General features: G+C 52.3%; 1 protein-coding gene across 4 annotated transcripts in view; it reads right to left on the reverse strand.

The window, feature by feature from the left end:
* The window catches only part of SOGA1 (suppressor of glucose, autophagy associated 1), a 71,841-nt gene that overhangs the window by 37,772 nt on the left and 19,613 nt on the right, over positions 1-14,456 (reverse strand). For all 4 annotated transcript variants that reach the window (XM_046678755.1, XM_046678753.1, XM_046678757.1 and 1 more), the window contains 2 exons: positions 13,119-13,343; positions 6,880-7,038 (listed from right to left, as the gene is read on the reverse strand). In XM_046678755.1, the coding sequence (XP_046534711.1) occupies positions 6,880-7,038; positions 13,119-13,343 (384 nt within the window). The remainder of the gene's footprint in view (positions 1-6,879; positions 7,039-13,118; positions 13,344-14,456) is intronic.

Below are 14,456 nucleotides of genomic sequence, written 5' to 3' on the forward strand. Positions count from 1 at the left end.
CATGCTACAACATGGATGTACCTTGAAAACATCACATTAAGTGAAATAAGCCAGTCACAAAAGGCCACACAGCATATGATTCCATTTACGTGAAATGTCCAGAACAGGCAAATCCACAAAAGCAGAAGGTAGATGAGTGGTTGCCAGGGAGGAGGAGGGATAGGCAGTGACTGCTGCCTGGGGTTTCTTTTTCGGGTGATGAAAATGTTCTGGAATGAGACAGTGGTGACGGTTGTACAACTGGATATTCTAGAAACCACTGAACTGTATACTTTAAAAAGACAAACCTATGGTATGTGAGTTATCTCTCAATGAAGCTGTTATTTAAAAAAAAACCTAGAGCATGTTGCCATTTCCATAAAAATAAGACGGGTATGTGTGTGCGCACACACACGTGCAGATGGGGGAAGGTCTGAAGAATATACACCAAGCCGTTAACAACAAGAATACAGGGATCTTGTACTTTTCTTTCCCCACATCTCTTTTTTGGATGGGGCACGCGGTCTTCCAGCATTTTTTCTTTAAAAAAAATTTTTTAATTACAGAATAGTAAAAAAAAATCAATCTACAAAAACACATTCTCACTGTAATCTCTACAATGCTGACAAAGCAGAAGTCCCCCTGTGTACACCCCACCCATTCTCCTCCCCAACCTGAGGGTGACCACAGCTGACAGGCGGCTAGAGCTCCTTCTTGACCTTCGGCTCTGTGTTTAAAATACTGAAATAGATGGTGCTCTTTCTTTTAGACTTTCTTTCCTCCCTATGTTTACTTGACTCTGTGATCTTTGATTTTTATAATAAGCACCTTAGGCAGAAGAAAACCCCAAAACATTCAGCATTTAAAAAAACAGTCTATGTTCATGTGACCTTACTCTGTATGTTACATAAACCGTATCTACAATATAATCCCATCTTTATTAAAGCAAAATACATAGAGAAATATACACTGTATGATCATAGAGAAATATACACTGTATGATCACAGAGAAAGGCCTGAAAAGGTACAAATCAAACTATAATCACCAGTTAGACTGAGTCAGGAGTAGAATTGAGGGACGTGGTTAAGAGAGACTTTCTTCTTTTATTCTATGTACGGTTATTATTATTTCTATCATTTTCTGGATTACACATTCACATGGTTCAAACTTCAAAAAGTACTAAAAGGAACACAGTGAACCCAGTCACCAGTTTTCCTGCCCGAGGCAACCAATGCAACTAGAGTCTGCTTTTTCCATCCTTGCAAGTATGCTAGGCATGCTTTTACGTGCTTTTCAACGATATTTTTGCTTCACTGAGCTTAAATTACTTTTTTAGTAAAAAAAAAAAAAATGCATATATACATTTCAATACGTTTGTGCGCATAAATAGAAAAACGTATTGGAAGTATATGCACCTTCCATCCAAATAATTTTTGGTAATTACTCAGAGTAATTCTCTCTGAATATTGGATTCCAGGTGAATTTTTTCTCCCTCTGGCTTACTTGTATATGCTGGTCTTTCTCTACTAAGCATATATTACCTGTTGGGTGGAGGGGGAAAGTCACAGTACATTGTTTTTAAAATGTACTTTCCCCAAGAAAAGTCACTGAACACCTTTCTAACTGCAGAGAGCGAGCCCCGGGAGGCTTGAAGCTCCCAGGAACGGAGGGCAGTGGGCAGAGAAAAGGGGCCAAAGCAACAAACCTTGTCAGGAGCAGAGTGGTTCCAGGCTTTTCTGGTTGGAACTGACCCTTCCCCCACCTCATGGAAGCCATTTGGGCTCCCAGAATGCTCTGCAGCCCCGGAGGGAAAACAAGGCAGGCACACAGAGCACCAAGACCTTCTGTCCCTCTGCAGGGCAGCAGCTGGCCAGGTGCCTGGGGGGCTGCGGTACCCCTCAAGGGAGCCAAGGCCTGTCTGAGCCCCTCTGTGGAGGCCCCAGGGGCAGAAGTTCTGGCCCCGGGCCTGGGGAGGACAGGGCTAGGCAGAGTAGGACAGGATTCAGGCACCAACAGGAATACAAGTGCCAGACCCCAAGGGCACACTTTGACCTGGCATGCAGCAGGGACTACCCCACCCACCAGCAACTCACAAGGCCGCCTTTGAGCAGCGTGGGTGGTGCCTCAAGCATCCTTGGTCTAACGGCTCCTAGTAGGAGCACGAGCTATGTCCTCCCTTGTCCTTCTCCAGGAGACTAGTAGATTGTGTCCCCACCCCTTCAGCCCACAGAGAGAGGCTGCCTGAGCACAGCTCTGGAGCGGTCCCCTGCCCTCTAACATCTTCCATGCTTTCATGCTGCCAGGAAACAAAGACCAACCTTCAAGGAATAAAATGAACCTTCTGCCAAAACAGCTGGGCAGATTTTCACCAAATTTGGAGGGGATGTTTGGAAAGGTCTCATTGAAAACACACACTGTGCTGTGTGTGCAAAATTTCCTCTAGCAGGGACCTGGGGTGTGGGTGCACCTCAAAGACTGGGGCATTCTTCCTCCAGAGCGGCTGAAGCTACTAGACAGAGAGGCCGTGTGGCTCCTGGCTGGGGGAGACCACCTGGAGGGAGGAAACAAGGAGTGGTTTAGACATGAGCCCCAAATCAAAAGGCAGTGGGACAGATGCTGCCAACTGCAGGCTCTGATTTGCAACGAAACTGCTCTTTCCATGGGCAACTGGCAGCTCGATCTAGAGCTCCTTGCCAGAGGCACATCTATTTAACTAAGGTCAATGTGTCTCCAGACCCACAGCCATCGTAGTGGTGGTGAGGGTAATGATAACCAGTATTTACCAGGCCTTTATTCTCTGCTAAGCACTTCACCTGCTCGTCTCGATTAATTCTCACAAACACTTCTGAGGAATAGGCATTAATATTCCCATTTTAGATACTAACAAACTGAGCACTGGAGCAGTTACACGATTTGCCCAACATTACAGTTATTTGCCAATAAGTGACAAAGCCAGGCTTCAAACTCAGGCCCGTATGACTCCAAGTTCCCGTTGACCCTGCACCACACAGACCGCAGCTAGGCTGCACCACATGACGCCAGCAGAACCAAGATTTGAACCCAGGTGATCTGAAGCCATGGTCAGCACCCTTCCTACCCCATCAGAGTGGGAATCAGGACGAGAAGGCTGTGCCAGAGAAGAAGGTACTTGTTGGAATGAGCAGCCTCTTCGGAGGTTCTGCAAACACAGCAGGGTCCTAGGAAGGTCCCATCACTGTAAGAGTCAGTGTGGCTTTGGGAAATAGAGAGTCCTGGATTAGAATCCCTGGATGTCTTTCCCCAGTCCCATCCACATACAGCAAGTCCACTCCTCAATGTATAGCCAAGAGAAGTGAAGACATGTGTCCACACAAAAACCTGTACACAGATGTTCGCAGCAGCATTATTCATGATACCAAAAAGTGGAAACAACCCAAATGTCCATCAGCTGATAAATGGATAAACAAAATGTGGTCCATCCATACAATACCTGGCCTTAAAAAGGAATAAAGTACTGCTACATACTTCAACATAGATAAATTTTGAAAACATTATACTAAGTGAATGAAGCCAGTGAAAAAAGATCGTATGTTACATGATTCCATTTGTATGAAATTTCCAGAACAGGCAAATCCATAGAGACAGAAAGTAGATGAGTGGTTGCCAGGGGCTGGCGGGCAGGGGGAGTGGGGAGTGACTGCAACGGTTATGGGGTTTCTTTTGGGCACGATGGAAATGTTCTGGAATTAGATAATGGTGATGGTTGCACAATGTTATGAATATATTAAGCCACTGAATTGTACACTTTAAATGGTGAATTTTACAGGATATGGATTATATCGAATGAAAACATTGCCAAGAAGAGTCCACCTATAAAACAGGACAACAACACTACATATGTTGGGAGGCCGTTGGTTACACAATGTGAGGATGTATGTAAAATGCTTGGTGTGGTGCCTGGTACAGAGCCAGCACTCAGACACAGCAGCTATATTATAATACATCACGTCAACACTGACATTGGCCTTCTGCCTAAAATACAAGAAGAGGGAATGATACTGGATGGGCGGAGGCTGATGTTATGATTCTTGAGTTGCAGCCCAGCTGGGCAACGGTGCCACCACAGAGCACGGCTAGTGCTGCTATCCGCCCTTCTCTAGCAACAGCAATCTCCATGGCAACCACATCAGCTCAGGCCGGGGGCTCCTGTTCCCAGCCGGGGCAGCAGCATCGCCACAGCAACCTGTCAGGATGGCAAAGGCAGATCTTGATGATGGGCCTCAAGCAGCTCTGGCAGAAGAATTGCTAAGGGACCCTCGTCTCCATAGAAACCACATCAGGAAGGAAAGGGAGGAGGGAGAGGGCAATCAGCAAATAAACACAGAGCCACGCCTCCTTGCCTAGATCCTGAGACAGCAAGGGGCTTGTCAGGGAGGGTCAGACCAGCCTTGCTGACATCACCTGCAAAGGGGAAGTGAACCAGTGTTGCTTGAGGACCTACTGTGTGCCAGGCACCACAAAGGGCTCTCCACATGCTTGACTGCATTTAAAATTTCACAAATAATATCCACCCCCTCCCCCCCAAAAAACACCTAACTACAGCATTGAAAGAATCCAAAGCGAAAGTCATTCCCCATCCTAGTCCCACCATTTCTAACTCCGCAGTTCAGCAGATTCTCCTCCAGGCTTTTGTGTGCATTTGCACATATATATATACGGGCTTCAGAACCAGTTTGTTTTGCATGGCTTTTCAAAATAATTAGTGGGACTGCACAATATGTGTAGTTCTAGAACCTTCTTTTCCTGCTTCACTGTGTACCTTAGAGATCTTTCCAGGTCAGTACATGTATATCTACCTTATTCTTTTCTTTATAATTGTGGTAAAGTATACTTAACACAAAATTAACCATTTTTATCTATTTTAAAGTGTACAATTCAGTGGTATTAAGTACATTCACATTGTTGTGCAACCATCACCACCATCCATCTCCAGAACTTTTTCGTCTTCCCAAACTGAAACTCTGTACCCATTAAACACCACTTCCCCACTCTCTCCTCCCTCCAGGCCCTGGTAATCTCCGTGCTACTTTCTGTCTCCATGAATTTGACTATTCTGTCTCCTGTAAGTGGAGTCATATAGTACTTGTCCTGTTGTGACTGACTTATCTCACTCAGCATCATGTCTTCAAGGTTCATCCACGTTGTAGCATGTGTTGGAATTGCATTCCTTCTTAAGGCTGACCAATAGTCCGTTACATGTACGTGCTACAGTTTTTTTTTGTTTGTCCATCCATGGCCATTTGGGTTGCTTTTATCTTTTGGCTACTGTGGGTAATGCTGCTATGAACTCAGGGTACCTGATTTCAGTTCTTTTTGGTGTATATCCAGAAGCGGAACTGCTGGCTCATATAGTAATTCTATGTTTAATCTTTTCAGAAATTCCACACTACCTTATTCTTTTTAACTTTTTCATAGTGTTCTATGGTTACTCAATCTTATTAATGATCATAAACAACCTCATAAGTGGGGTACTGTTATTATCCTAATGTCACAGATGAAGAAACTGAGACTTAGAGAAGGGAAGTGGCTTCAGGGTCTCAGCCACATCTCTGTCAGGGAAAAGCTGGGAGAGCTCAGACAAGCTGTCCCTCTCTGGGCCTCAGTTTCCCTTCCTTTACGATGGGAACACACTGACCTCCAAGGCATTTTCTGAAATTGTCTCCCTTTCCACTAACAAGGGAGGCAGCAATGAGATATGTGAAGATGGTGCGCTGCGTTGTAGGCCAGGTCACGGGGGGCAGGAGGCTGCCTGAGGGAGGGGCCTCCCACCCAGCCCCGCAGCGGGATAAGGCTCCGAAGCAGCCCTGAGCAGCAAATGCCCGGTGTCCACACCGAGAAGCTGTTGGCACATCACACCAACACGTCCAGTGGGAAGGGCAGCTGAAGGACTGTTCTGGCCTCGGGGCTGTGGCATCTCAGTCCTGGAACGCTGGGGTGCCTACCCTCGAGGAAGGTGAGGAGGCCTCCAGAACAACATACGATCCTAGGCTACCTCGTGAACAGCCAGATGGCTGAGGCCCAACTGGGCCTCTGTGGTCAGAAGGCACCTCAAGCCATCTGGAACACAGGCCCCTGGATTCTGGAGGATTCCAGCCCTTCAAGGTCATCTAGACTGATGGTTTCCAACTGACGTTCTGCAGAGCCCACTGGGCTCTGTGCGACCTTGGGCTGTTTTCTCATCCATAAGATGGGTACAATCACAACGTTATTGGCCTTTATGAAAACTACTGAGAGAAAGGTCCAGCATGGTGCCTAACGTACTGTACACCTAACACACAGCAGATGGAAGAGAGGACATGCCAGGTGAAGGGACTCACAGGAGCAAAGACAGAGAGGCTGGTGCCTGGAGGCCACATTCAGGAAGTGTCTAGTGTCCTGAAATCCGTGTCGAGACACCGACCAGAGGCCCAGCCCCAGCACAGACTTGAGGCCGAATGGCAGTCCCTGGAGCATGTCCACACGAGTTACCCTAGCTCATCCTCACAGTGACTTGGGGCATTATTGGCCCATTTACAGATGAGGAAACTGAGGACAGAGGGCCAGGCCCCATGTTGGGCACTGTTGCATGTTTTCTCAGTTAATCCTCCCACAGCTGTGGTTCCTTGATGGCTGACTGTCTCCTTCATTAGCCTGTGGGCTCCTTGAGAACAGGAACAGGTGTCTTTCATTGACCATCATGTCCGCAGTGTCCAGGACACAGTGTACATAGTAGGTGCTCAGGAAATGTGTGCTGGAGGAATGAATGAAAAAACAGCTCTGCCAGGGAGGCACACCCGTGCAGAGACAGAGGTTCAGAGACACTGGTGGGTGGAGCTGGCACATGCCTGCCTGCCCCTGCCCGGGAGAGAAGAGGTCCTCACCTCTCGTGGCCGCTCCAGCTCCGTTTGCAGCACTTGCTTGGCCAGCTCAGTCTCGATGAGCCGCTGCCGAAGCTCCTCGTTCTCCTCCTCCAGCCGTGCCCGTTTCTTCTCCACCGCCTCCAGCTCCTTATGCAGCCGCACAGAGATGTCCTTAGAGACCTGAGCAAGGGCAGGTGATGAGCAGGGCGTGAGCAGGCTAAGGGACGATCTTACCTCGGATGGTTCTCTCATCACCCCACTTGGTAGATGAGGAAACCAAGGCACAGAGAGGTCAAGTAATTCACCAAGGGTCACACAGACAGGAAGCAGTAGAATTAAAACCCAAACGCAGGCACCCTGTGCTCCCAGTTCTATACCACAGTTCAGCCTGCAGAAAGCTGTAAAGGCCTGCCTGTTCTTAGGAATGCCTGTTCATTTACCTGGGGCATTTAACGCTTCCAAAAGTCTCTCCCAGCCACCTTCTTGCCCAATTCTCAGAAGAGACTGTGGCAGGGCCAGAAGCTCATTTTAAAGGGAAGGAAGTGAGCTGCAGCGGGAACCTAGAGCAAGATGGGCAGCCCCAGAGCCATTTCCACCCCATCTCTGCCAGCGATCAGCACGTGAGCCTGGGCAAATCATCTCCCCACTCTGTGCCTCCGTCTCCTTAACTACAGAATGGGTGCAAGCACACGACAGGAGGACTGAGCCAGCTACTGCACCAGAAGACTTGGCCCTGCGCCTGCACAGTGGGTGCTGCGTGAGTGGGGCTGCTGCCACGAGAAGCTGAAGCTCAGAGAGGGGCACGACTTGCTGGAGGGCACAATGGGACCCCGAGGCCTGTTTCCAATTGTCTGGGATACAAAACATGCCCCAAATGACAATGGCTGGGCAGGTGCCCAAGTCATCCCTGCAGAAAGGAGCTAACAGAGCTGCCACTCCAACCCCACTTCCAGGACTCTGCAGCAGTAACACCCCACTTCCTCCGGGACACCGTCTGTCTTGTCCCCTGCTAGCAGGGGGTAAAAGGCCAGGAAAGCAGGCCTCTAGGGACAAGGAAGAATTTACCTTCTGAGCTGGTAAATCACAGCGAGACTCCATCCCTGAGCGGGATGGGCACTACCGTTTGCTGAATACATACCGTGTGCCAGATTCATGCATCTTCACCCCAATTCTGTCCCCATTTTGCTGGCAAAGAAACTGAGGCTCAGAGCATAAGTGACTTGCTCAGGGTCATACAAAGCAAGTGTGGGCTGAGTCAGGGTGAGCCCCAGGGATCTGGCTGAGGGGCCAGCGTGGCCAGCGCTCTGCCAGCAAGAGGTATGTGTGGGGCAGACTGCCAAGCGCCTCGTGCCTGCCAGTCTCGGAAATGACCGTGGCACCTCCTCCCTGCCGGAAGGGAAGAGGGCCCTCCCTGGCTCTGTCCTCCGCCTGGGCCCAGGCCCAGCTCGGCACGGACCCCTTGGCAGGCAGTGAGGCTGGCCAGGAAAAACAACTGCCAGAAAGGAAATTCAGCCCTGCCTCCCTCTCCCTCCGCTGCCCACTGCTTCTCTCTGCCCCTGAGGATCTCCGAGGACAGCCAGAAGCTGCCTCCTGCCTCCCACGGTCTCTCTAGGCCACCAACTTTACCCATCCACAAAGTGGGGTGAGAAATACCCCACTATCAGAGCAGGGACGTGGGACCCAGGACAAGATATTTCCCCATCTGAAGGCTCAGTGTGGTCATCAGTAAGAGGTGGTCGATACAGCCTCCTCACGAGGGCTGCTGTGAGGAATAAAGGCCACAGGACCTGGGCCGGCAGCTGGACCACAGTAGATGCTCAAAAAAAACACGGAGTTCGAATGCATCATCCAGATCACTGCTTCACCACTGTGCACTGATTTCATCTGATTTGGCCCAATGTCCCACAACCTCACTCTTGAGTTTGATGTCAGGGTTTTTGCTGGAGGTGTTTAGCCCCAGGCTCCTGGCTATGGTCCCCAGTTTTGGGCTGTTAGATCACCCAGTGAGCCCCTGTCCTGATCACCACTCCATTCATTCATTCACTCATTCATTCATCCTGCTTAGGCCCTGGGGTCGGGAGTGATGGGACACAGAGATGAAGGCCCCAGACCATGCCTGGATTCCTTCACATCTCTGTGTCCCAGCAGCAGTGCGGGGTCAGACACACATTAAGTGCCTAATAAATGCTTGTTGGATGAACAAACAAATCCAAGGCTCCAAGAAGAGAAAAGGGAGGGAGGTAAAAGGGTGAACGACTGAAATATGGAAGCTGCACCTGCCCTAGCATGGCTGCGGATGCTCCCCGCAACCGCCCACCCGACCCACTGTCCAGGGAGGGCCATGTCCCTCACAGGGATGACGGATAAGCTGCTGGGGGCCAGGGCTCCTCTCTCAACTGTGTTCCTACCTGGGCCAGCTCCTCTCCATCTGGGGGGTTGCTCCCTCCCCACCATGGCCTCGATCTGAGACAGCAACCCGCTCTCCAATAAGAAGTCATGATCCATGTGGATTCCTGGATCCTCCTGGGTTCAGGAGTGACTCTATGGATTTCATCCCTTCCATGAGTTCCCAGGAGCCTTCTGCCCCATTCTCCACAGAATCTCCTTCCCCTGTGCTCCCTACCCCTAAGGGGTGCTATGACAAGCAAGCCCAACCCCAGGCAGCTGACAGAATTCCAGTGGGGACAGGAGAGCCCTTCCTCTCAGATCTCAGAGCCCTGTCCCCTGATGGAGGCCCGGGGGGCAAAGAGCATGCCAGCCTGGAGGGCAGGAGCCTTGGGGCCTGGGCCTGTCCCCTCCCCTCTCTGCGCCCCCTCCGCTCTCCCAGGTGATTTATAGAATCAGCTGTCACTTCCTGAGCACTCGCCATGTGCCCTTCATCCCCTCAGGAAGGGCTCTGTTATCCCCATTCTGAGGTTCAGAAAGGAAGGGACACCTGCCCAAGGTCACACAGCCAGGAAGCTACAGAACCAAGATTTAAAATCAGGTGGGTCAACTCTCGAGTCTTGCTCTCAACCTGACCCTGCTGTTGCTCCGAAGCTTGAAGACATATTATATTGATATTAGTAATAAAAGTATTAATACTGAGCCCAACAGTGGGCTCCCTGTGTCAGGTGCTCATAGGGCCCCTGCCTGTCTCATTTCATCCTCTCATGATGCTCCCAACGACTCCCAAGGTGGGGAGGGTGAGATACCATGGGAGGTGAAGCAGCTGCTGCTTCCGGAACCCAGGGCAAAGCCCCAAAGCACAAACAAATGCGCTCAGCCATGAGGTCACTGTTTACAGCGCTGGGGCCCGGCTCCTGCCAAATGCAGCCAGCAGCCTCCAGGCCACAGCTCCCTGCTCATCGGGGCCTCAGGCTTCAGGGTGTCGCTGTCACTCTGAATCCTCGGGGAGGGGGATGGGAATGCTCACTAAGGGGTGCCCCCCGGCCAGGCAGCCTCTGGGCTCTGGGTGACCGAGTCCTCCTGGGAACCCCTGGAGGGTGGGAATGTCACCCCCATTTTACAGATGAGGAAACTGAGGCTTAAAGAGGGGAAGCAACCTGCCCAGGTCACCCGGGAATTGAACCCAAAGCCAGCACTTTTCCATGTTTCTGAGAAAGGAAACGTTTTACTGGGGTGTCCTTGGGCCTCCCAAAGGCATCCCTTCAGGTGGAAATTTGCCGCCCACATTCCTGGGACCTGACACCCTCCCCCAGGATCCCAGGCCCTGAAGGTGGCACCTGGGACTCTGCATTGTGAACACGGCCTCCAGGTGACTCTTCTCCACCCTGGGAGGCTGAGATTCCGGCCTCCCCTTTCCTTCCCAGGCCCCAGCCACTTGTCCCACTAGCACCTTATAAGCTCTTCTCCTGAACAACACCACCACAACCAACATTTGCTCATTTGCTGGGTGAGCACGCTGTGCCAGACTCTGTGTTCAGCACTCTCTTTACTTGAGTCGTTTCTTTTTTTTTTTTTTTAAAGATTGGCCCTGAGCTGCCATCTGTTGCCAATAGTCTTCTTTTTTGCTGCTGCTTCTCCCCTAAGCCCCCTAGTACATAGCTGTATATTCTAGCTGTGAGTGCCTCTGGTTGTGCTACGTGGGACACTGCCTCAGCGTGGCCTGACCAGCGGTGCGGTGTCTGCACCCAGGATCCGAACCAGCGAAGCCCTGGGCCGCGGAAGCGCAGCGCGCGAGCCTAACCACTCGGCCACGGGCCGGCGCTGAGATATTTCATTTTATCCTCACAAAAAACTCTACAGGTAGGGACTAGTTTTACCTCCATTTTCCATATGTGGAAACTGAGGCTCAGAGACGTGAAGGAGCTTTCCCAAGGCCACACAGCAAGCAAGTGGCAGAGCAGGTCTCTGCCCTACCCACCCCTGCCTTCCTCATGCTGGGCAACGTTCCCGCTGAGGTTCTGTGGGTCCCGTAGGCTGCGAGGACCAGCAGAGAGTGAGAGGGAAGGGGGGTACCAAGGCCTGAGGTTTCATTCGTGGTCCCCTCACTAATAAACTACCTGCTCGATAAAACCACTGGGACTGCAAAACTCTGAAGATTCGGCTGCTGTAATCCTGACATTTAACAAAAGGGGAAACAGAGGGCCCAGTGGTGGCCCCATGCCAGTAGGGGTATGGGCCAAGGAGCTGGCAGAGCAAGTCAGAGTCCCCAGGGATACCGTCCGAGGCAGCTCCCGGCCCCCTCCCCACCGGGGTCCATCAAGCCTTCCTAGGCGATGCCAGGGAAATCAGCCTTCTGAGGACCTCCAAAAACGCCCCAGAACATCCCCAGCACATGGGACAAAGCACGGCAGCCAGAGGCGTCCCGCCCCGGCCCTCCCTCGTGGATGAGCTCAGCGCTGGAGCTGCAGAGGAGAGAGAAGGGAGGAGGCGGGGCACGGGGGTCTGATTGGCTAGTTCAAATCCCAACAGAAGGGGCCGCTCCCCTGCTCCCCTGCGCCCAGCTCGTGGAGGCCCCCTCCCACAGACCCTGCCGCTCTCGCCCCTCCCATCCAGGCGCCGGCAGCCCCGCCAGCCTGCTCCCAGCCCAGCCGCCCTCCACCCGCCTCATCTCTCTGGGGCTGACTTCTCTGTGCCCCTGCCCGAAACCCCCGACTCCCTGGGCCCCATCTCAGTTTCGTCTGGGCTTCCCGAGCTCCACATGCCTCCAGTCCAGTCCTGGGATTTGCGTATTTGTGTGAGCATTTATCCCGGGAGCTGTCGTCTCTGATCGAGGGACTTGGAGCCATAACCGTCCTGCGCTCACTTTCCTCGTCTGCACAACAGACCTCTAGTCCTGCTGCGCGCAAAGATCCGAGAGGTGCAGAAGGCCGAGTGGGGCTGCGCTCGCGTCCACCCCCTCTGGCCCTGACGGGGCCTCTTCCCCCAGCATTCCTCCTTCCCCCTCCCGGCTCATGCCCACGTCTCCCTCAGGCCTCAGCTCAGATGTCACTCCTGCGGGAAGGCTCCCTAGGGTCCCCAGGCGGCTCCAGGTGCCCCTACCCCTAGCTCCTACATCCCCCTGATCATGCTGGGCTGAGTTCTGAGAGCAGGGGGCCGTGCCTGGGTCCCCCGAGTTCTCAGTCCCTAGACCAGGGTTCACACGGACAGCGTGGACTTCTCTTCCGGGGACCCCACCTGCCAGCCCCCAGCCCACCCCTCTGCTGCCTGAGGCAGAGAGCAGCGAGCTGGCCGAGTGTCCCTCGACCTCGGACAGGTACCTCCTTTCTCTGAGCCTCACCTTCCTCATCAGGAAAATGGGAATAATAATAACAGCTGACATTTTTGAGTGCTTACCGTGACCTCTACCTAGTGGTCTCCTCTAACCCTCCTAGAGCCCTGCGAGACGGGGGCTGCTGTTACACCCATTTTACAGACGAGGAAACTGAGATGTAGGGGACTTGCTCAAAATCACAAAACTGGGGCCTATCGGAGCCAAGATTGGAACCAGCCCCAGCCAGCTCCAGGCCTTCACTACTCCACAATAAAGGGCCCCGCGGACCGTGAGCCCGGCACCAGGTGTGCAGCCGACGCTCCAACAGTAGCTGCTGTCCGTGGGATTCATAATGCAATATCACTCTGGGAAGTCCCTGGCGGATGGCCTGTCGGTCCACCAGAGGTTCCCATTTTACAGATGAGGAAGCTGAGGCCCAGGGAGGTGGTACACCTTGTCCAACAACACACAGGAGTGAGCTGGGCTAACCTGGGCCCCACTCGGGCTTGTGGTTCCACCCTGGACAAGGGTACCTGTGAGGGGCGGGCAGGCGCCGGCTTACCTTGACGTCCTGCTCCAGGCCGCGGATGAGCTCGCCGTCCACCTGGCCCGTCTGGGCAGCACGGAGGCTGCGGCGCTCAGCCTTGCGTAGCCGGTACTGCAGGATGCGGCAGGTCTTGCTCGCCTGGTCCAGCTGCTGCCGCAGCTCCTGCAGCTGGTACACGTCCTCCTCCATGTAGACGTCCCGCATCTCCAGCATCTCTGCCCGCAGCTCCTCGATCTCATCCTGCAGAGGGAAGGAGCGGTCAGGGCACTGGACCCTGTGCAGTGGCCAGGGTGCCTGAGTGCAGGACACACCCAATGCAGTCCTAGGCAAGTCGGGGGCCTGGGTGTGACAGGCAGAATAATGGCCCCCCAAAAATGTCCATGTCCTAGTTCTTAGAATCTGTGAATATGTTACCTTATCCAGCAAAAGGGAATTTGCAAATGTGATTAGGTTAAGGAACTCGCGATGGGGAGATTGTCCTGGATTATCCGGGTGGGCCCAGTGTCATCACAAGGGTCCTTATAAGAGGAAGGCTGGGGAATCAAGGAGGGAGAAGGCCACGTGACAACGGAAGCAGAGGTGGGAGGGAAGTGCTTTGGAGATGGAGGCAGGACCACAAACCAAGGAGTGAAGGCAGCCTCTGGAAGGTGGAAAAGGGTCTGGATTCTCACCCAGAACCATCACAAGGAATGTAGCCCTGACAACACCTTGATTTTCAGACTTCTGACCTCCAGAATTGTAAGATAATAATCTAGGGTTGTTTTAAGCCACTAAATCTGTAGTAATTTGTTACAGCAGCAATAGGAAACTAATACATGGGACGCAGGAGAGGCTCATTTAACAAGCATTGATGAGTGCCAACTGTGCACCAGGCTCTGTGCAAGCACGGGGGTGGGGAGGGACAGTGGCGACCAAGACTAAGGTGGCCCCTTCTGTGTCTTCTGCATGAGCCCCAAGTCTCATTGGGGAGACATACAGTAAACCAACAAATTTAAAAATTCAGATACTGTTAAGAGCTATGAAGACCAGACAAACAGAAACCCCTGGGTAATAAGATAGAGCAATGGGAGAAGGTGCTACGTTAGAGGACACGCTCAGGGAGGCCATCTCTAAAGACAGAACATTTGAGTTGAGCCAGGAAGGAACGGCCACGAAGAGAGTGAGCCAGGGGGAGATTACTCTAGGCAGAGGGAGCAGGGTGTGCAAAGGCCCAGAGGCAGGAAAGAGCTCAGTGTGTCAAGATGCAGCAAGGCAGCCAGGATAGCTATGGGGGTAAGTTGAGGCTGGGGAAGCAGACAGGGGTCAGCCATCCAGAGCCTTGAAGGGCCAAGTAAAGAGTCTGAGTTTGGGTTT

The sequence above is a fragment of the Equus quagga genome, chromosome 12 (assembly GCF_021613505.1).
Source record: "Equus quagga isolate Etosha38 chromosome 12, UCLA_HA_Equagga_1.0, whole genome shotgun sequence".
Lineage (NCBI taxonomy): Eukaryota > Metazoa > Chordata > Mammalia > Perissodactyla > Equidae > Equus > Equus quagga.